The 20,783-nt window shown below is 44.9% G+C and overlaps 1 protein-coding gene across 1 annotated transcript in view; it reads left to right on the forward strand.

Annotated features, from left to right (window-relative positions):
- Nucleotides 1–20,783, forward strand: part of LOC138644929 (growth/differentiation factor 8-like) — a 243,580-nt gene that overhangs the window by 110,871 nt on the left and 111,926 nt on the right. The window contains exon 2 of the mRNA XM_069733855.1: nt 17,809–18,173. Coding sequence (XP_069589956.1) covers nt 17,809–18,173 — 365 coding nt within the window. The remainder of the gene's footprint in view (nt 1–17,808; nt 18,174–20,783) is intronic.

The following is a 20,783-nucleotide window of genomic DNA, read 5'->3' on the forward strand; positions in this document are numbered from 1 at the left end:
CCAAAAAACAAATCAGGAATAGGAATTCTTGGTTCTAACATAGATTTCTGATCAATAGTGTCTTGAATCTTTTGTACTCTTGCCGAGAGCTGATCCACAAATGAAGACAGACTTCTAATGTCCATCGCTACACCTGTGTACTGAACCACCCAAATGTCTAGGGGAAAAAAAAGGCAAAACACAGTGCAAAGAAAAAAAAATGGTCTCAGAACTTCTTTTTTCCCTCTATTGAGATTCATTAGTACTTTTGGCTTCCTGTACTGATATGAAAGGCAATTCAGTACCACAATGGACATAGCGGTCAGAGCACATACAGTGATCTGACAATAACCCAAAATCATAGAACGAGCTCTGAGACGTGGGAACTCTGCAGACCGCAATCCCTAATCCTCTCCAAACAACACTAGAGGCAGCCGTGGATTGCGCCTAACTCTGCCTATGCAACTCGGCACAGCCTGAGAAACTAACTAGCCTGAAGATAGAAAATAAGCCTACCTTGCCTCAGAGAAATACCCCAAAGGAAAAGGCAGCCCCCCACATATAATGACTGTGAGTTAAGATGAAAAGACAAACGTAGAGATGAAACAGATTCAGCAAAGTGAGGCCCGACTTTCTCAACAGAGCGAGGATAGAAAAGGTAACTTTGCGGTCTACACAAAACCCTAAAGAAAACCACGCAAAGGGGGCAAAAAGACCCTCCGTACCGAACTAACGGCACGGAGGTACACCCTTTGCGTCCCAAAGCTTCCAGCAACAAATTATACAAGCTGGACAGAAAAAATAGCAAACAAATAGCAAAGAAGAACTTAGTATGCAGAGCAGCAGGCCACAGGAATGATCCAGGGAAAAGCAAGTCCAACACTGGAACATTGACAGGAAGCCAGGATCAAAGCACTAGGTGGAGCCAAGTAGAGAAGCACCCAACGACCTCACCAGATCACCTGAGGGAGGAAACTCAGAAGCCGCAGTACCACTTCCCTCCACCAACAGAAGCTCACAGAGAGAATCAGCCGAAGTACCACTTGTGACCACAGGAGGGAGCTCTGCCACAGAATTCACAACAGCCAGGGCCCCGACACTTGCCCGGGTGCGCCGGGTGCTGACGCCGGCACTGTTCTTAGTCATGTAAGAATGGCTTAGGATCTTAGCATCTTGTCTGTCAGCTTGCAAAGTGAAAGTAAAATGTTACACACACAGTGAACATGAACTTCCTGGTTCTTTTTTTTAACAGTGCTTTAAGGGCAATACAACAGTAAACAGTGGGACAGAATGTCTGACAGGTGAGGGATATTATTGTTTTTAGTTTTGTTTTATCACAGGAGACAATGGATTTAATGGAAAGGGCATTAAGTATAACTGTGTTTGTTGTTTTTTAATAAAATAAGGAAGTGTGTGTTTTGTCTTTATTTCAAATAAAAGACTTTATACTTGCTGTGTCTTTATTTACAATACTATAAGATTAGTAATGGATAGGCATCTTTTAGACATCTATCCATTACTAATCAGTGGGCTTGATGTCATCAGACAATACAAAGGTGACATCAACCCCACAACTATTAACCCCACTTGCCATTGCCACAGGGCAAGTCGGATGAGTCTGGCAAAGCGCCACAATTGGTGCATCTAATAGATGTGCTTTTTCTGGGTGGCTGCTGGCTGCTATTTTTAGACTGGGGGGTGCAAATATCCATGACCCTTTAACAGCCTGAGAATACCAGCTCCCAGCTGTCTGCTTTAGCATGGCTGGTTGTCAAAAATGGGGGGACCCCATGCTGTTTTTTATTATTTATTTAAATAATTAAAAAAACAGCGTGGGGACCACTCTATTCTTGATTACCACCCTTGCTTATGCTGACAGCTGAAGGTTGTAGCCCCCAGCTGTCAATTTTGCCTGGCTGGTTATCAAAAATGCAAGTGAACCACTGCCATCTAAAAAAAAAAATATTTATTTAGAGCACAGGTGCCCGCTGATGAATACTCCCATCAGCCACCGCCTGCTCTCATTGTTATTAGCAGCACAAGGCATAGTCTGATAGGAGCAGTAGTAGTCCCATCAGCCTGCGCTAGTGACCGGATGTAAACTTTTTACCTCTGATTACAGCTGCGGGCTCACTCTGTCATTTGACAGCGTGGGAGCCGTGTCTGTCTGACTGGCGGTAATGATTTTAGCGCCGATCAGAAGCAGTGTTTGCAGCGCTATCATGCACATGACAGCGTGGCAAATACTGGAAGTTTGGGTCCCCCATTCAAGTGAATGGAGTCTGGGTTTGGGTTCAGCTCTATGTGCAAGACACCTGTGCCATACATGAATACAATTCTTGTGCTGTTCATGTTTAGCAGTGTGTACACATTCTTCGCATTTCAGCTGGTACAACTCATCTTCTGCTAGTGTTTGTCATTATAGGTTTCCAAACTTTACAGTCAGCCTTTAGGTGCCCTAATTTACTGCAGAAAAAAACACTCAGTTGTGTCCTTCAATGACTTTTATTTTTGGGTAGATCTTTGGTTTTTAAAGCAAACTATGCTTTGGCTATTCCACTGCTGCTTGCCCCTTTTGTATTTTGCTGAAACTCATCTACAAGTTTTCCTCTGATATACTCCTATGTAAGCTCATAATCTGGAAACGCATCTAATACAGTTACAAGTGTGTGTAATAGCTTTTTGTAGGCCGCTTAGAAGTAGTGCAGCAACATGGAAATTCTTTTATTTTTTCCCCAATGCATCTCAGGTGCTCTACAATTTGTAGAGTATTTCTTATGTACTCCTGAATAGTTTGGCCCTTCTTTAGCTTAGACTGATACAGCTTTCTCATTAAATACTGAGATTTATCCTTTCATGCACTTTCTGCAGCTGTTCCCACATTTCTTTTGTAGTTTCACATTTACATACATTCACAATCTGATCATCATCTATACTGAGGAAGATAGTACTTTGTACTTTTTGATCCTTCTCTACCCAGTCTTCTAATAGTGGTTCGGGTTTAGACTCCTGTGTGTATTTCCACATACCATCTCTTATCAGCAGCATCTTTTTTCTTGAATTTCCAGTAAATGTAGTTCTGGTTAGTCAGATTTTACACTGTGAACTTCACAGAGTTGTTGCTGTTGGCCATCTTTGTTTCTTCTTAGTACATTTTTGTTTTCTCTCCTCTGGACGGTTAACTGTTTCTTTGGGTTTCTGAATCCCTGGATCTCTGAACCCATAACCTGTTGTCAGGTAATTTCTGTACAGTCCAGCCGTTCAACATTGAAAATATACTGTATTTATTCAGGAACAAAGAAAACACAGTTTACAACTGGTATTTCTTATAGCTTGATATCTTAGCATTTTGTCTGTCAGCTTGCAAAGTGAAAGTAAAATGCGCTCTAGTTACACACACAGTGAACCGAAATTTCCAGAATCTTTTTTTTAACAGTGCTTTGCTTGCAATGTAACACTACTGCTGGAGAAAGAAACGCATACACTATAGGTTCGTCATATGTCATGTATCCCTCTTTGATGCGGGCTCCGTTACTGAGCCTGTATCTTTTACAGCACATGACAGCTGGTTTTGTGGAATCGTGATCCACCCACGGCTGTTAACATGTTAAATGCCGCTATCAATCTCTGACAGCGGCATTTAACATGCTCAAACTGGAAGCACGTCACTAACCCCCCATCAGCTCCCCTGTCATATGATCACTGGGTGGCAATGGGTTGGCATTACACACGGGGGTCTGCAGAAGACCCTCGTGCTTGTCATTGCCGATCTGCTATGAGTGCCACCCAGTGGCTGGCATTCATAGCAGATGAGCAGTTCTGCAGGGATGAAGCCTTGCCATGTGTATCACAAGCGATCAGAAGATTCCAGCTTTAATTCTCCTAAGGAAACTTTTGAAGCAAGTAAAAAGTAGAAAAAAAAAGTTTACAAAAATATTTTAAAAATTTTAAAAATATGAAAGTTCAAATAACACCCCTTTTGCACATTAAAAATAAAACAATCAAAAATACGCATATTTGGTATTGTTGCATTCAGAAAAGCCCAATTTATCAAAATATTAAATATAATTCATCCGAACATTAAACGGTAAACCACAGAATTTATTTTTTTTGTCATCACAACATTGCAATAAATGTCAATCACAATATTGTATTTAGCCTAAAATAGTATTAGTAAAGATGTCAGCTTGGCATGCAAAAATAAGCCCTTACCCAGCTTCAGATCCTGAAAAATGAAGATGCTACGGTTCTCGGAATATGGCGCCAATTTTTTTTCACAAACTTTGGATATTTTTTTTTAACACTTGAATAATTGTTTGATACCTGCAATCGCGTAATGACTTGGAAAATCATAATGGCAGGTTAGTTTTAGCATATAATGCACATGATAAAAAACAAAATAAATAAATAAAACCAATTGTGGAATTGCACTTTTCAACAATTTCACTGCACTTGGATTTTTTCCCTCATTTTCCAGTACACTACATGGTAAAATCAATGGTGTAGTTCAAAAGTACAACTTATCTTGCAAAAAACAAGCCTTCACTCAGACATATTGATAGAAAAGTAAAACAGTTATGGCTCTGGGAAGAAGGGTAGTGAAAAACAAAAACGAAAAAAAGAAAAATAGCCTGGGGTGAAGGGGTTAAACAGTAGAAATTGTAGTTGATGCAATATACGCAATAATAAGCATTATTACAACAATTACCAGTGTAAAACATGTAAAGACTGACAGTCTGCTCTATTGCTCTACATGTTTCACACTGGTAACCCCCTTTCAGTTACAATAATAAAAGCTCTGGAGGCAGATTCTCAGGGAAATCTGTGTCCAACCCATAGATCTTAACAGTCCATTTACATATAAAGAAAAACATGAATTTTTCACGAATAATACATCAGGTTGCAGATATATCAGGATAAAATTGAATTCAATTTTCTATGACCTGAATGGCCAAATAGACATCTTAGGAATGTTGATCCTGCTGACAGATTTCCTTTAAGAGGCACACAACTATGAGTTAATTTGAAAAAAAAAACGTAAACATAGCACAGTTTGACAGTTTCAGACAGTGTCTGTTACAACAAATGCCCAATTGCAGTAAACTATGCTTGATGAAGAAGAGCAACTCGTGCAACTGTGCACGGTCATGTATATTGAGAAGGATATGAAGGAGTGGTTTTGGTTGCAGTGGTCAATTGCTGCATTTGAACACATTGAGACACTGTGTGATGAAACTGTTCATAACTGCTACCCTATGTGCCAATGGTGCAAGGGAATTTCGAGCTCACTGCCAAGTCTAGAGAGTGGCCCGCACTTTCCTGCATGTGACAGCACCAAATGGGCACAGCATTCTGCAATAAATGGCTGGGTAACTTTCATAGAGTGTGAGTACATGCCATGATTTCTCAAAAGGGATTGAAATCTGCAAAGTGGTATAGATCAACAGCACTTTAGCGCCGATGTCCTTGCGTGCTTCTCGCCTCCCCCAGCAGGGACACCGACCTACCGATGTGGCTCCTGCCCCACACTTCCCCCTCTTCTGACTGCTGCCCAGGGTCTGCGCACAGACATGCGCTCCTTCTCTACTTCATAAAGGGAGAGTGCATGCCATTCTAAAGTATCCCCAGCCAATGGCTGGGAGATAATTATTATTTAATGCACCTCCACCTGAATAGAGGTGCCTGAGCAAGTCAGATGTCTGCACGCTTGCTAGTTGTCAGGTCTCCAGTACCTACCAGTCATTTTACTTGTCTTGTACCTATCTTCCCATACTTGCTTTGTGTCCCTGTATTCCAGCATCTGCCTGTCGGAACATCAGCGGTGCCCACCTGCACCAGCCTGCCTGAATATCAACCATACCAGCCTGCACCTGCCATGCCAGTCTGTATAGCAGCTGTATCTGCCTGCTCCTGCCGTGCGACTCTGTATACCAGCCATACCTGCCATGCCAGTCTGTATACCAGTCGTACCTGTCTACACTTGCCATATTTCCCAGCATTCCTGTCATGTCTGCCTGTACTTATCAAGTTCATCTAGTCTAGGCCATTTCATCTGTCTGCCCCTTTGATTGTCAGCTACAGTGCATTCGAAGTCTATCCTGGAGCAGCTCCTGGAGTCCATCTAGAGCCATGTCTAACCTCACCATCAGGGGCTCTGGTGAAAACTCAGGTATTCGCCCAATCACTCCCCTCCAGGCTCTCCTCGGATCACGACACAATGGTTCCACCACCCCTGTTACAAGCAATACCATCAACTTTAGCAGATAGCATCTTCTTTACTGCTTCAGTTTTACAATGCACACTTTAGCTTTATCCAATGCTTTATTACTTCCTCTCATTAACTGTTGCTTGACAGTGCACTCTGATATAACCTTACTTTTCCAGATTCTCCCTAAAATGGCTGATCCTTTCTCTGGCTTGGCTTTTATACAAGCTACTATAGTACCTCCCTATTAAAAGTGCTATACAATTCCATATGATAGCTGCAAGGCATTATTGGGAAACACACACAGGCGTGCTTGAGGTTAGCATTCTCTCGACGACACAATCATCCAATTTGTGTAATGTGGTGGTGTACTTTTTTTCAATTCACGCTAGTTGAATTACAAATTAAGTCCAGCAAATTTCTTAAAATGTAACCTGAATTTGCAATAAATCGATTATAACATCTTGTAGCTAAGAATCATGGTTAAACAAATTTCTAACATTTAATTATATGTATTACTGCATGACATCATGCATGTGTTTTTTAACCCCTTAATGACCGCCGATTCACCTTTTAATGGCGGCAGTGAAGTGTACTTATTCCTCAGTGCCGGTTTTAAACAGCGCTGAGAAATAAGGTTATAGCGCTCCCGGCGTCGAAAAATCTCTGGGGCCTCAGCTACCAGGGGTAGCTGAAACTCCACAAAACATGATTTAGAACCAACAACCAACGTATCACACCATGGAACAAATTAAAGCTAAATCAGACCGAGGCGGGGAATATGAAAGATATATGGCTTTATTACTAGGGTGCCTATGATTACATATCAATAAGAAAATTTTAATCAATCCATTGTACAAGCAAAAATTACATAAAAAATACAAAATAATTAATAAAATGCGTACACTGACAGACTATATATGTATCTCTTTATAGTACTGGAACCACCAACAGGGTAAAATATACGTCTCTAGAAATAAATATTTTATAGCTGCACCAGAAGTTTAATAAAGAAAAATATGTAAAAAAATATAATAAAAAGGAATAGGCACAGTATTTTATGTGATAATATATATGGGGAGAAAGGAAGGGAATGTATGATTGTGTACACAACTGTGTGAATATAGTAAATAAAGTGACAAGTGCAACCAAAATACCACGTAGAATTAGATTATTGGCTAAAAATCTATATATAAAAAACCAAATACTATATATATGCCACACAATGTGATGTGCAAAATCTGCCAACTAAATAACTTATTATATCAGAGAGGAATAATTAGAATTAGATTATTGGCTAAAAATCTATATATATAAAAAACCAAATACTATATATATGCCACACAATGTGATGTGCAAAATCTACCAACTAAAGTGACCAAGTGCAATACAAAAAAAGAGAGAAAGAGCCAACAAATCTAAAACCAAATTCCTTCTACTATGCTAAATCAGTATCTATCCCAGGGAATATAAAAAACTGTGGGTGGAAAAACTCCAACCGGAGTTGTAATGGTGATAAAAGTAAAGTGTGCCTGTGCAATGTAATGGTTAAACTACCATGGTGCTCATCAGAGACTAAATGGTGCCACACTAATAGTCGCTATATACCTGACGTGGTTCTGCCAGTGTGCGCGCTACCCGACGCGCGTTTCGGAACGTGTGTTCTTTCCTTCGTCCACTGCACTTTCTCATAGCGCACCCTGATAGTTGTGGTTACCGTGTTATTTTAAATTATAATAAGTTATTATTAGTATCCTCACGATTATTGGGTGTACTGTGTATCTTACAAAACATGATTTAGGTCAGTCTTTACGGTCCCCAGTGTTGCGATCACCGTTATTCACCAAATAATAGCAACCACCAACAAAAGACAGATTTCCCATTTATTTCTCTCTCATTTGATATGATCTAGCATATCAAAGTAGAGAGAAATGGGGTCCCCTGAGGCCCCCGCTACTTCCAGCACTGTTCCCCGACCCTCGGTGTCTGCTTCTGGCTATAAAATGGACGGTGCATGAGCAGTTTACCCAACAAGATCTGCCAGCTGGCACCCGGCATCAATAGGAGCTCAAAATAAAATAAGTAAATCAAAGCCCTCTTTATAACTCCTTTAGTTAGGTAAAAATAATAAAATGAAAAGTATTTCCATTTTTCCATTAGAGTTATGGTTGGGCTAGGGTTAATGTTAGGGTTAGAGCTAGGGTTAGGGTTGAGACTAGAGTTAGGGTTGGGCTAGGGTTGGGGTAAGAGCTACGGTTAGGGTTGGGGCTATTAGGGTTAGGGTTGGGCTAGGGTTAGGTTTGGGGCTGGGTTAGAGCTAGGGTTAGGGTTGGGCCAGGGTTAGGTTTGCGGCTAGTGTTAGTATTGGGGCTAGGGTTAGGCCGGCATCACACTAGCGAGTTTTACGGACGTATGAGAGGCGCAAAAACTATGCATTGCACACAGACCAATGATTCTCTATGGGGCAGCTCCTATCTTCCGTATATTTCTCAACTCTAATTTAAGGGCATAGAAAATCACAGCATGCTGCGTTTGTCAGCGTATTGCGCAAAAAATCAGCCAATGAAGGTCTATGGGGGCGAGAAAAATACGGATTACATATGAACCATCAGTGTGACTTGCGAGAAATACGCACGGGTGTTCTAGAGGAAAGCCGGTAATACAGTGCGGTGTACAGTAAAATCACACTGACAGGTTAGAATAGAACAGATAAAATGAATGTCTACTCATATTATAGGGATATATATATATATATATATATATATACTAGCTATTGAACCTGTTCTACGCCCGGGTGGCGAGCATTTATATTGGTATATGGTCTCCATCCTGGTATGTGCTGCTCCATCCTGCGTCCCCATCCTGTCATGTGCTGCTCCATCCTGCGTCCCCATCCTGTCATGCGCTGCTCCATCCTGCGTCCCCATCCTGTCATGTGCTGCTCCATCCTGCGTCCCCATCCTGTCATGCGCTGCTCCATCCTGCGTCCCCATCCTGTCATGTGCTGCTCCATCCTGCGTCCCCATCCTGTCATGCGCTGCTCCCATCCTGCGTCCCCATCCTGTCATGCGCTGCTCCCATCCTGCGTCCCCATCCTGTGATGTGCTGCTCTCATCCTGCGTCCCCATCCTGTCATGTGCTGCTCCATCCTGCGTCCCCATCCTGTCATGTGCTGCTCCATCCTGCGTCCCCATCCTGTCATGCGCTGCTCCATCGTGCGCCTCCATTCTGTCATGTGCTGCTCCCATCCTGCGTCCCCATCCTGTCATGCGCTGCTCCCATCCTGCGTCCCCATCCTGTCATGTGCTGCTCCATCCTGCTCCTCCATTCTGTCATGTGCTGCTCCCATCCTGCGTCCCCATCCTGTCATGCGCTGCTCCATCCTGCGTCCCCATCCTGTCATGTGCTGCTCCCATCCTGCGTCCCCATCCTGTGATGCGCTGCTCCCATCCTGTGATGCGCTGCTCCCATCCTGCGTCCCCATCCTGTCATGTGCTGCTCCATCCTGCGTCCCCATCGTGTCATGTGCTGCTCCATCCTGCGTCCCCATCCTGTCATGTGCTGCTCCATCCTGCGTCCCCATCCTGTCATGTGCTGCTCCCATCCTGCGTCCCCATCCTGTCATGCGCTGCTCCCATCCTGCGTCCCCATCCTGTGATGCGCTGCTCCCATCCTGTGATGCGCTGCTCCCATCCTGCGTCCCCATCCTGTCATGTCCTGCTCCATCCTGCGTCCCCATCTTGTCATGTGCTGCTCCATCCTGCGTCCCCATCCTGTCATGTGCTGCTCCATCCTGCGTCCCCATCCTGTCATGTGCTGCTCCCATCCTGCGTCCCCATCCTGTCATGCGCTGCTCCCATCCTGTGATGCGCTGCTCCCATCCTGCGTCCCCATCCTGTCATGTGCTGCTCCATCCTGCGTCCCCATCCTGTCATGTGCTGCTCCATCCTGCGTCCCCATCCTGTCATGTGCTGCTCCATCCTGCGTCCCCATCCTGTCATGTGCTGCTCCCATCCTGCGTCACCATCCTGTCATGCGCTGCTCCCATCCTGCGTCCCCATCCTGTCATGCGCTGCTCCCATCCTGCGTCCCCATCCTGTCATGCGCTACTCCCATCCTGCGTCCCCATCCTGTCATGCGCTGCACCCATCCTGCGTCCCCATCCTTATGTGCTGCTCCGTCCTGCGTCCCAATCCTGTCATGTGCTGCTCCCATCCTGCGTCCCCATCCTGTCATGCGCTGCTCCCATCCTGCGTCCCCATCCTATCATGTGCTGCTCCATCCTGCGTCCCCATCCTGTCATGTGCTGCTCCATCCTGCGTCCCCATCCTTATGTGCTGCTCCATCCTGCGTCCCCATCCTGTTATGTGCTGCTCCCATCCTGCGTCCCCATCCTGTTATGTGCTGCTCCCATCCTGCGTCCCCATCCTTATGTGCTGCTCCCATCCTGCGTCCCCATCCTTATGTGCTGCTCCATCCTGCGTCCCCATCCTGTTATGTGCTGCTCCATCCTGCGTCCCCATCCTTATGTGCTGCTGCATCCTGCGTCCCCATCCTTATGTGCTGCTCCATCCTGCGTCCCCATCCTGTTATGTGCTGCTCCATCCTGCGTCCCCATCCTTATGTGCTGCTGCATCCTGCGTCCCCATCCTTATGTGCAGCTCCATCCTGCGTCCCCATCCTTTCATGTGCTGCTCCATCCTGCGTCCCCATCCTGTTATGTGCTGCTCCCATCCTGCGTCCCCATCCTTATGTGCTGCTCCCATCCTGCGTCCCCATCCTTATGTGCTGCTCCCATCCTGCGTCCCCATCCTTATGTGCTGCTCCATCCTGCGTCCCCATCCTGTTATGTGCTGCTCCATCCTGCGTCCCCATCCTTATGTGCTGCTGCATCCTGCGTCCCCATCCTTATGTGCTGCTGCATCCTGCGTCCCCATCCTTATGTGCTGCTGCATCCTGCGTCCCCATCCTTATGTGCTGCTCCATCCTGCGTCCCCATCCTTATGTGCTGCTGCATCCTGCGTCCCCATCCTTATGTGCTGCTGCATCCTGCGTCCCCACCCTTATGTGCTGCTCCATCCTGCGTCCCCATCCTTATGTGCTGCTCCATCCTGCGTCCCCATCCTTATGTGCTGCTCCATCCTGCGTCCCCATCCTTATGTGCTGCTCCATCCTGCGTCCCCATCCTTATGTGCTGCTCCATCCTGCGTCCCCATCCTTATGTGCTGCTGCATCCTGCGTCCCCATCCTTATGTGCTGCTCCATCCTGCGTCCCCATCCTTATGTGCTGCTGCATCCTGCGTCCCCATACTGCCTCTGACCCGCTCGGCGCCGAGTGCTGGGGGGCCTGAGCAGGCGGGGACACCGGCACGCTGTGGGGGTCAGGTGCCGGTATCGCCGCCAGCTCAGGTTCCCCAGCACTTACTATATTCACCTGTCCTGCGTTCCATCGCTGAGCGCCGCCATCTTCCCGGTCTCCTGGCCGTGACTGTTCAGTCAGAGGGCGGCGCCGGCGCGCATTAAGCGCGTCATCGCGCCCTCTGAACTGAAGGTCACAGGCCGAAGACCGGGAAGATGGCGGCGCTCAGCGATGGAACGCAGGACAGGTGAATATAGGCGATACTCACCCTCCTGGCGGTCCCTGCTTCTCTGTTGGAGATCGCGGTGTGCGTTCAGTGTGAACGCACACCGCGATCTCCCGGGAGCGTCACGCTGTGAGGCCCAGACTGCGCCGGCGCTTGCGCCTGCGCAGTCTATAAAGGCTTCGGACAGAGTGACGCTCCCAGCGTTATATTATAGATATATATAGATTCAAGATTCAAAGAAGCTTTATTGGCAGGACCAAATACACATCAGTTTTGCCAAAGCAAGTGTATAAAGGCAATAGGGATAGGGACTGTGGGGATGTTGGGTAGGAGCTGTAGGGAAGGTGGATGGGGGCAGATCCATTGTGGGGGTTATAGTCCACGGCATAGGGGAGGTGGATGGGGCAGATCCATTGTGGGGGCTATAGTCCATGGCATAGGGGAGGTGGATGGGGCAGATCCATTGTGAGGGTTATAGTCCATGGCATAGGGGAGGTGGATGGGGGCAGATCCAGGGTGGGGGCTATAGTCCATGGCATAGGGGAGGTGGATGGGGCAGATCCATTGTGGGGGCTATAGTCCATGGCATCATAGTTCTCTTTCTCGCAGTCTATGACATTCGCTCACATACCGCGCTGCTATCTCCACCGCTCTCTCTTCTTCTCCCAGCAGGATATATGTTTTCTCTTCCTCCTTCATGGTGATGAAGTCCGGGAAGAGATGTGAGAGTCTCCTGAAGTGAGTGTCCCTCACTGCTGAGTATTTGGAGCAGTGTAGCAGGAAGTGGGTTTCGTCCTCTATGGCCTCCTGGTCACAGTGTTGGCACAGTCTTTCCTCCCTGGGCTTGTAGCTCTGCCTGTGTCGGCCACATTCGATGGCCAGACTGTGGGCGCTGAGTCTATATCGGCTCAGGATCTGGCGGTCTCTGGGGTCCGGGAGTTTCTCCAGATATGGGGCCAGTCTGTATTCTCTCTGTAGGCTCTGGTACATGGTCAGTTTCTGTGAGCTGATGATATCATTCTTCCAGTCACTGACATACCTCTCCTGGCCTTCGTCTGCCATCTTCCTAATTCCAGCTTTTGTCAGGTTGTTGTGATTGGTGTTCTGGTCCGGTTGGGTTTGGCTGGGCTGTTCCGAGGGTTCTGGTTTTTCTGTTTCACCTACATGTATCAGGGCTTTATGGTGATGGGAGCTTGGATTGCTCCTATGCAGGTGAGCCCGGAATGACAGCGCCCTCTTTAGAACTGTTAGGTGTAGAGGGAATCTGCCCAGCTCGGCCCGACAGGCACTGTTGGAGGTGCTCCGATTGACCTGGAGAAGGTGCTTGCAGAATTCCAGGTGGAATATTTCTGTTGGACTGGAATCCCACTTTGACCAGTCTGGGTAGGTGTGAGGACCCCAGACTTCGCTGCCATACAGGAGGATTGGGGCGATGATGGAGTCGAAGATTTTTAGCCAGACCCTCACTGGTGGCTTCAGATGGTAGAGTTTCCTTCGGATGGCATAGAAGGTTTTGCAGGCCTTGTCTTTCAGGGTCTCTATGGCTTGTTTGAAGCTCCCTGACCGGTGAATCTCTAGGCCCAGGTAGGTATATTTGTCTGTTCCTGTGAGGTCGCAGTTGTTGAGGATAAATGATGGGTGTTGGTCTGATCTTCTCTTTCTCCTCTGGAACACCATGGTGTTGGTTTTCTTTAGGTTGACCGGTAGAGCCCAGGTGGAGCTGAATTTCTCTAGGATTTTCAGGTTGTCCTGGAGGCCTTTCTCGGTGGGTGACAGCAGCAGCAGGTCATCTGCATACAGCAGGAATTTCACCTGAACGTCGTGGAGGGTGAGACCTGGTGCTGAGGAGGATTCCAGGGCGGTAGCCAGCTCGTTGATGTAGATGTTGAAGAGCGTTGGACTTAGGCTGCAGCCTTGTCTGACTCCGCGGCTCTGCTGGAAGTAAGCTGTTCTTTTGCCGTTCACACTCACGCTGCAGCGGTTCTCGGTGTAGGAGCTTTTGATGACATCGTAGGTCTTTCCTCCTATTCCGCTCTCCAGCAGTTTCAGGAATAAGCCCAGGTGCCACACTGAATCAAAGGCCTTTTTAAAGTCCACAAAGCAGGCGTATATCTTCCCATTCTTTGTATTGTAGACGTGTCTCTCAATGAGGCTGTGCAGAGTATAGATGTGGTCAGTGGTGCGGTGGTTCGGCATGAACCCTGCTTGGCTCTTGCTGAGGACGTTGTGCTCAGTTAGGAAGGTGAGGATCCTCTTGTTCAGGATACTGTTGAACAGTTTTCCCAGGTTGCTGCTGACGCATATGCCTCTGTAGTTGGCTGGGTCATACCTGTCCCCACTCTTGTGGATGGGTGTGATGAGGCCTTGGTTCCAGGTACGAGGGAAGTAGCCGGCACTCAGTACAATATTGAAGAGTTTAACCATTGCAGCCTGTATTTCTGGTGGGCTGTACTTCAGCAATTCTGGTAGGATTCCATCCAGGCCACCGGCTTTTCTACATCTTATGGAGGAGAGTCTCTCGGTTACTTCCTGTAGTGTTATAGGTGTATCCACCGGGTTTTGGAAGTTTTTGATTTTTTTCCTCCATTGCTTTTAGTTTCGCCATTATGTTTTCCTGTTCTTGGCTTAGTCCTTCCTTTGGAATGTCTTTATAGAGGTCTCTGAAGTATTGGAGCCAGAGGTTGCCATTTTGGATATGGTTGTTGTTTTTCTTGTCTTTGGTGCCCATGTGGTTCCATAGTTCCCAGAAGGAGTTGTCTTGGAGGGCATCTTGGAGTTGGTTGAGCTTGGTAGAGATGTAACTCTGCTTCTTCCTCCTGATGATGGTTTTGTACTGCTTTTGTATGGAGTCATAGGCTTCCCTCAGACCCAGGTGGTTGGGGTCTCTGTGTTTCTTGTTGGAGGCTGTTTTCAGGGTCTTCCGTACAGCTTTACATTTTCTGTCAAACCAGCCATTGACCTGTGTTTCTTTTGGTCTCTTGTAGTCGACTTTTTTAAGGTCGGACAGTCTGGCCATGTTAGGACTGGCGGAACGCACCATGTACAAGAAGAAATGGAACTAGGTGCGTTTGCAGTCCGAGGTCCACCGTGCAGGTAAAAACCCTGCTGCTAGTAAGACGGACTATATGGCGGTACTACAAGTATACACGCACGGATTAACTGCACCCTGCGTGAAGGAAGCGATCCTGTTGCGTCACAGGACCGCGGTACCGCACATAGAGCACGAGCAATAAGTCAGCGAACTCAACCCCAACTAGGATTGAAGTCCGATTAGACACTTGCTGGCACAACACCGCAACTGGGTGTGTAAGGAAACTAAATAATAATATAATGGCACAAGAGTGCGTGCGGTGCCGCACAGACGAACGCCACTAACCACCCAGGCTTGGGTCAGGAAAGCGCAGAGCAAGCGCACGGCGCCGTACAGGCGGACACAGCAACTGGTAGCTGTAATGTGTGTTACGTGCTGTTGGATAAGTCGGGCGCTAGATAGCAAACATACACCTTCCGCGAACAGACATTCAATAGGGAGGGTATTTTAAAGAGCGACTTTCACTCACAACACACACACATATTTACAAGACAATACTAGCGCATGGCCGTGCAGTCATGCGCAGTTTAAATAGCTGCAGCACCGGAAACAGCTACAGAAGTTTTGCCCTTTCAGGACCTGCCAAAAGGACCAATGGGATGTGCTGCAGTACCTGAGCATGTGACCCTCGATCTCCAACAGGAGATCTTGCCCTGGGCATGCTCAGTGTGTGCAAATAAGGACTTAGATCCAGAAACGTCCAGTCGCCGCTGCTGGCAGCACTGGCTTCAATGGCAGAAGCAGGAAAAGCAGCAGTAACTCTTCGCACAGAGTCAGACTGAGCGAGACGCTGGGATCGACGTCCCTGCTGAGCAGACTCCACTGCAGCTGGAGGAGAATGGGAGACCGCAGCGGAGACGGATTGAGATTCCCCCTGTGCAGCAGAGGAAACTCGACTCCTAACAGGCCATTGCGTAGAATATATTATTGAGGTCCTTTGCTGCTTGGCTCACTCCCTCTGGGTTTGGCATGTACTCGAGGTTATATATGTCAGTGAGACACATATATATATATGTATATTTCATACAGCGCTAGATAGCAATTGAATTACCGGCTTTTCTGCTATCTAGCGCTGTATGAAATATACATATATGTATATACAGTATATATGTGTCTCACAGACATATATATATATATATATATATATATATATATAGACTGTATGTATGTTTTCATGAATATTTGAGCTCATGGATCCATTCTATGTCCATTTTGCAAGCCGGCGAGAAACTCTCGCTATACGGATGCCATACGGATTACATATGGAGGATGACATGTGTAAAATACACTGCCACACCCTGCCTACGGATGACATACGGATCACTGTTTTGGGATAATTTCTGCGTATTATGCATGTAAAATACAGACCGTATTTCCCTACGCTGAGTGTGACGACGGCCTAAGGGTTGTGTTGGAGCTAAGGTTGTGTTAGGGTTTGGGTTGTGGTGTTGCAGTTAAGACTGTGGTTAGGGTTATGGTTGGGGTTGGAATTAGGGTATGGGGTGTGTTGAGATTAGAGTTGGAGTTAGGACTGTCCTAGGGTTGGAGTTAAAATTGGGAGGTTTCCACTGTTTACGTACATCAGGGGGTCTCCAAACGCGACATAGTGCCCGCCATTGATTCCAGCCAATTTTGCATTTAAAATGTCAAACGGTTCCCTCCTTCTGAGCCCTGCCATGCGCCCAAACAGTGGTGTTTCCCCACATACAGGGTATCAAAGTACTCAAGAGAAATTGCACAACAAAATTTGTGGTCAATTTTCTACTGATACCCTTGTGAAAATAAAAATGTTTGGTTCCAAAATATTTTTTTGTGAAAGTAAAATTGTTTCCTTTCATATTGCTTTAGTTATCGTGAAGCCCCTGAAGGGTTAATAAACTACTTTCATGTGGTTTTGGGCAACTTGAGGGGTGCAGTTTTTAGAACGGTGTCACTTTTGGGTATTTTCTGTTATATTGACCCCTCAAACTCACTTCAAATGTGAGGTGGTCCCTAAAAAAAGGTTTTATAAATTTTGTTGGAAATATGAGAAATCGCTGGTCAACTTTTAACCCTTATAACTTCCTAACAAAACAAACTTATGTTTCCAAAATTGTGCTGATATAAAGTAGACATGTGAGAAATGTTATTTATTGACCATTTTGTGCGATATGACTCTGATTTAAGGGCACGAAAGTTAAAAGTTTTAAAATTGCAAAACTTCCATTTTTTCATAAATAAACAAGTCATATTGAAGAAATGTTACCACTAACATGAAGTATAATATGTCGAAAAAAAAATTCTCAGAATCAGTGGGATACGTTGAAGCATTCCTGAGCTATAACCTCATAATGTCACAGTGGTCAGAATTGTAAAAATTGGCTTGGTCATTAAGTACAAAATTGGTTCTGTCACTAAGGGATTAAGGCACATAGCAAAGTGAATTCAATATTTTTATATTACAGTTTGTACCTTTTTTTATTATTTTTCAAGATAAAAATGTAACAAAGTAAAATAAAAATATATAGGCTAAAGAAAAACTATGTTTTGTTGTAATGCAATTGATTTGACTATTTTCTTTAGTCTGTAAGATATTTTAAGCAATCTCACATTTACAGTCCATTGTTGCAAATAATATAAAAATATTATCTACAAAAATTTGATCTTATAACCATAATATAAGCCATAATCATCAACATTAACGGAAATAAACACTTGAAATAGATCACTCTGTTTGTAATGACTCTTAATATATGAGATTCACTTTTTGTATTGAAAAACTGTAATAAATTAACTTTTTCTTGATATTGTAATTTTGTGAGAAGCACCTGTATTTCTGTATTAAATGGCTTTAATTATAAAATAATGTTATAGTGTAGCTAAAGAAAAAAAAATAATTTTTAATAAAACATTGAATGGTAACTGTTAAAAGAACTTTAATGTGATTTATAAACATTTTTACTTTACAGCTGATTTTGTAGCTGATGTTGCTGAAAAACCAAAATGCTGTTATTTTAAAGTGAGCTCCAAAATTCAGCTAAATAAAATTTCAAAGGCCCAGTTATGGATTTATCTAAAGCCTGTCCAAAGGTCTACAACAGTTGTGGTGCAAATCTTAAGACTCATTAAGCCTTTGAAAGATGGTTCAAGACATAATGGAATCCGAGCATTAAAACTTGAGATGAATCCAGGACCTGGATCTTGGCAAAGTATAGATGTGAAAACTGTGCTTCAAAACTGGCTGAAGAATCCTGAATCCAATCTTGGCATTGAAATTAAAGCATTTGATGGGAATGAAGAAGACCTAGCAGTTACCAACAATGAAAATGGGCTGGTAAATTTTATAATTTAGATTTTTAGTTACATTATATGTTTAGTAGTTTTAAGTCAATTTCAGTAAATTCTGGTAATTTGAACCAATATGACTGAATACAAATCAGAAGAAAACAAATGCACCTCTACATCATATGTCTTACTTGCAACATTATAAAATGTAAACATTAGAAACAAATTAACTTAGGTACTGTTTTTGCAGATTCTTATATAGGATTACATTAGTGAAGGTTTGATTATGTTACTCATCTAGGAAGAACTTTATTAGTCTCATATCGCTATAATGACCTTGAAATACCACACTCCAGATGTCCTATTGCCAGATTTCATACACAGAGAACAAGATAGGTCACCACCACCTCCCCGCTCTCAAAATTAAAAAAGCCTTCCTGAGATGAACAAACTGTTTTGCCTATTCAAAATTTGGTTTTATCAGACAGTTTATAAACATTTTCACTTTTTTATGGTAAATAGTGTATGACATTTTCCATTTAGAAATATCCTTTATGTCATATGATTCTTTAAGTAACAGCAGTTCAAGTCTGGTGCAAATTGCAGTGTAAAGAGTGCACAGCATAAACTTTTGATACATTTGAGGGAAAACGAAGAAAGTTAGATAACAGTAGTGAGATACAGTTTAGTAATCAGAAAAAAGTCCAACCGGGACAAGTAATGACAATTCCTCTTGTAAGGAATAATAACTATCAAGTCACAAATTGTGACAAAGTCATTGGCAAAGTATTAGAGAGGAGACATGTGTCACAAAGATTATTAGCTTCAGAGATATGGACCTAGGAAAATGCTCCAGCATACTAAGTGTTGAAAGAGGTTAATCGGCCATGATAAGGGCTAAGTTTCATGAACAGCTGAAGAGTAGGTGGGAGACTGTTCACCATATCTCCACGCCAGAGTGGAGTTCAGAGGGTAAATACATAGCCTTCTGCCTAAATCAGTGTTATTATTATTATTATTATTATTATTTATTGTTATAGCGCCATTTATTCCATGGCACTTTACATGTAAGGAGGGGTATACATAATAAAAACAAGTACAATAATCTTAAACAATACAAGTCATAACTGGTACAGGAGGAGAGAGGACCCTGCCCGCGAAGGCTCCAATCTACAAGGGATGGGTGAGAATACAGTAGGCGAGGGTAGAGCTGGTTATGCAGCGGTTTGGTCGATCGGTGGTTACTGCAGGTTATAGGCTTGTCGGAAGAAGTGGGTCTTCAGACTCTTTTTGAAGGTTTCGATGGTAGGCGAGAGTCTGATGTGTTGTGGTAGAGGGTTCCAGAGTAGGGGTGATACACGAAAGAAATCTTGTATACGATTGTGGGAAGAGGAGATAAGAGGGGAGTAGAGAAGCAGATCTTGTGAGGATCGGAGGTTGCGTGTAGGTAAGTACCGGCAGACGAGGTCAAAGATGTATGGAGGAGACAGGTTGTGGATGGCTTTGTATATCATGGTTAGGCTTTTGTACTGGAGTCTCTGGGCAATGGGAAGCCAGTGAAGGGATTGACAGAGGGGAGAAGCTTGGGAATAGCGGGGGGACAGGTGGGTTAGTTGGGCAGCAGAGTTTAGAATAGATTTGAGGGGTGCGAGAGTGTTAGAGGGGAGGCCACAGAGAGGAGGTTGCAGTAGTCAAGGCGAGAGATGATGAGGGCATGGACTAGGGTTTTTGCAGATTCTTGGTTGAGGAATGAACGGACTCGTGAAATATTTTTGAGTTGAAGTCGGCAGGGAGTGGAAAGGGCTTGGATATGTGGTTTGAAGGAGAGATCAGCGTCAAGGATTACCCCGAGGCAGCGAGCTTGTGGGACTGGGGAGAGTGGGCAGCCATTTACTGTAATGGATAGGTTCGTTGGGGGGGTCACATGAGATGGGGAAAGATTATGAATTCTGTTTTGTCCATGTTAAGTTTCAGAAATCTAGCGGAGAAGAAGGATGAAATAGTGGACAGACATTGAGGGATTCTGGTTAGTAGGGAGGTGATATCTGGTCCAGAGATGTAGATCTGTGTGTCATCAGCATAGAGATGATACTGAAAGCCATGAGATTCTATGAGCTGTCACAGGCCAAAGGTGTAAATGGAGAAGAGCAGGGGCCCTAGGACTGAACCTTGTGGGACTCTGACAGATAGAGGGCGAGGTGAGGAGGTGGTGTGTGAGTGGGAGACGCTGAATATCCGGTCCGTTAGGTTTGATGAGATCCAGGATAGGGCCAAGTCTGTGATGCCAAGGGATGAGAGGGTCTGTAATAATAGGGAATGGTCCACTGTATCAAAGGCAGCCGACAGGTCCAGGAGGAGGAGGACAGAGTAGTGTCGCTTGCTCTTGACGGTTAAGAGGTCATTGGTGACCTTAGTTAGGGCAGTTTCAGTGGAGTGGTGTGACCAAAAGCCAGATTGTAAGCGGTCGAAGAGGGAGCAAGGAGAGAGATGGGAGGACAGTTCAAGGTAGACGTGTTGTTCCAGTAGCTTGGAGGCATAGGGGAGAAGTGATATAGAGCGATAGCTAGATACAGAGGATGGGTCAAGAGAGGGCTTTTTGAGGATAGATGTGATTGAGGCATGTTTAAAGCTTGAGGGGAAAACACCAGTTGTTAGTGAT

The sequence above is a fragment of the Ranitomeya imitator genome, chromosome 7 (genome assembly GCF_032444005.1).
Source record: "Ranitomeya imitator isolate aRanImi1 chromosome 7, aRanImi1.pri, whole genome shotgun sequence".
NCBI classification, from domain to species: domain Eukaryota; kingdom Metazoa; phylum Chordata; class Amphibia; order Anura; family Dendrobatidae; genus Ranitomeya; species Ranitomeya imitator.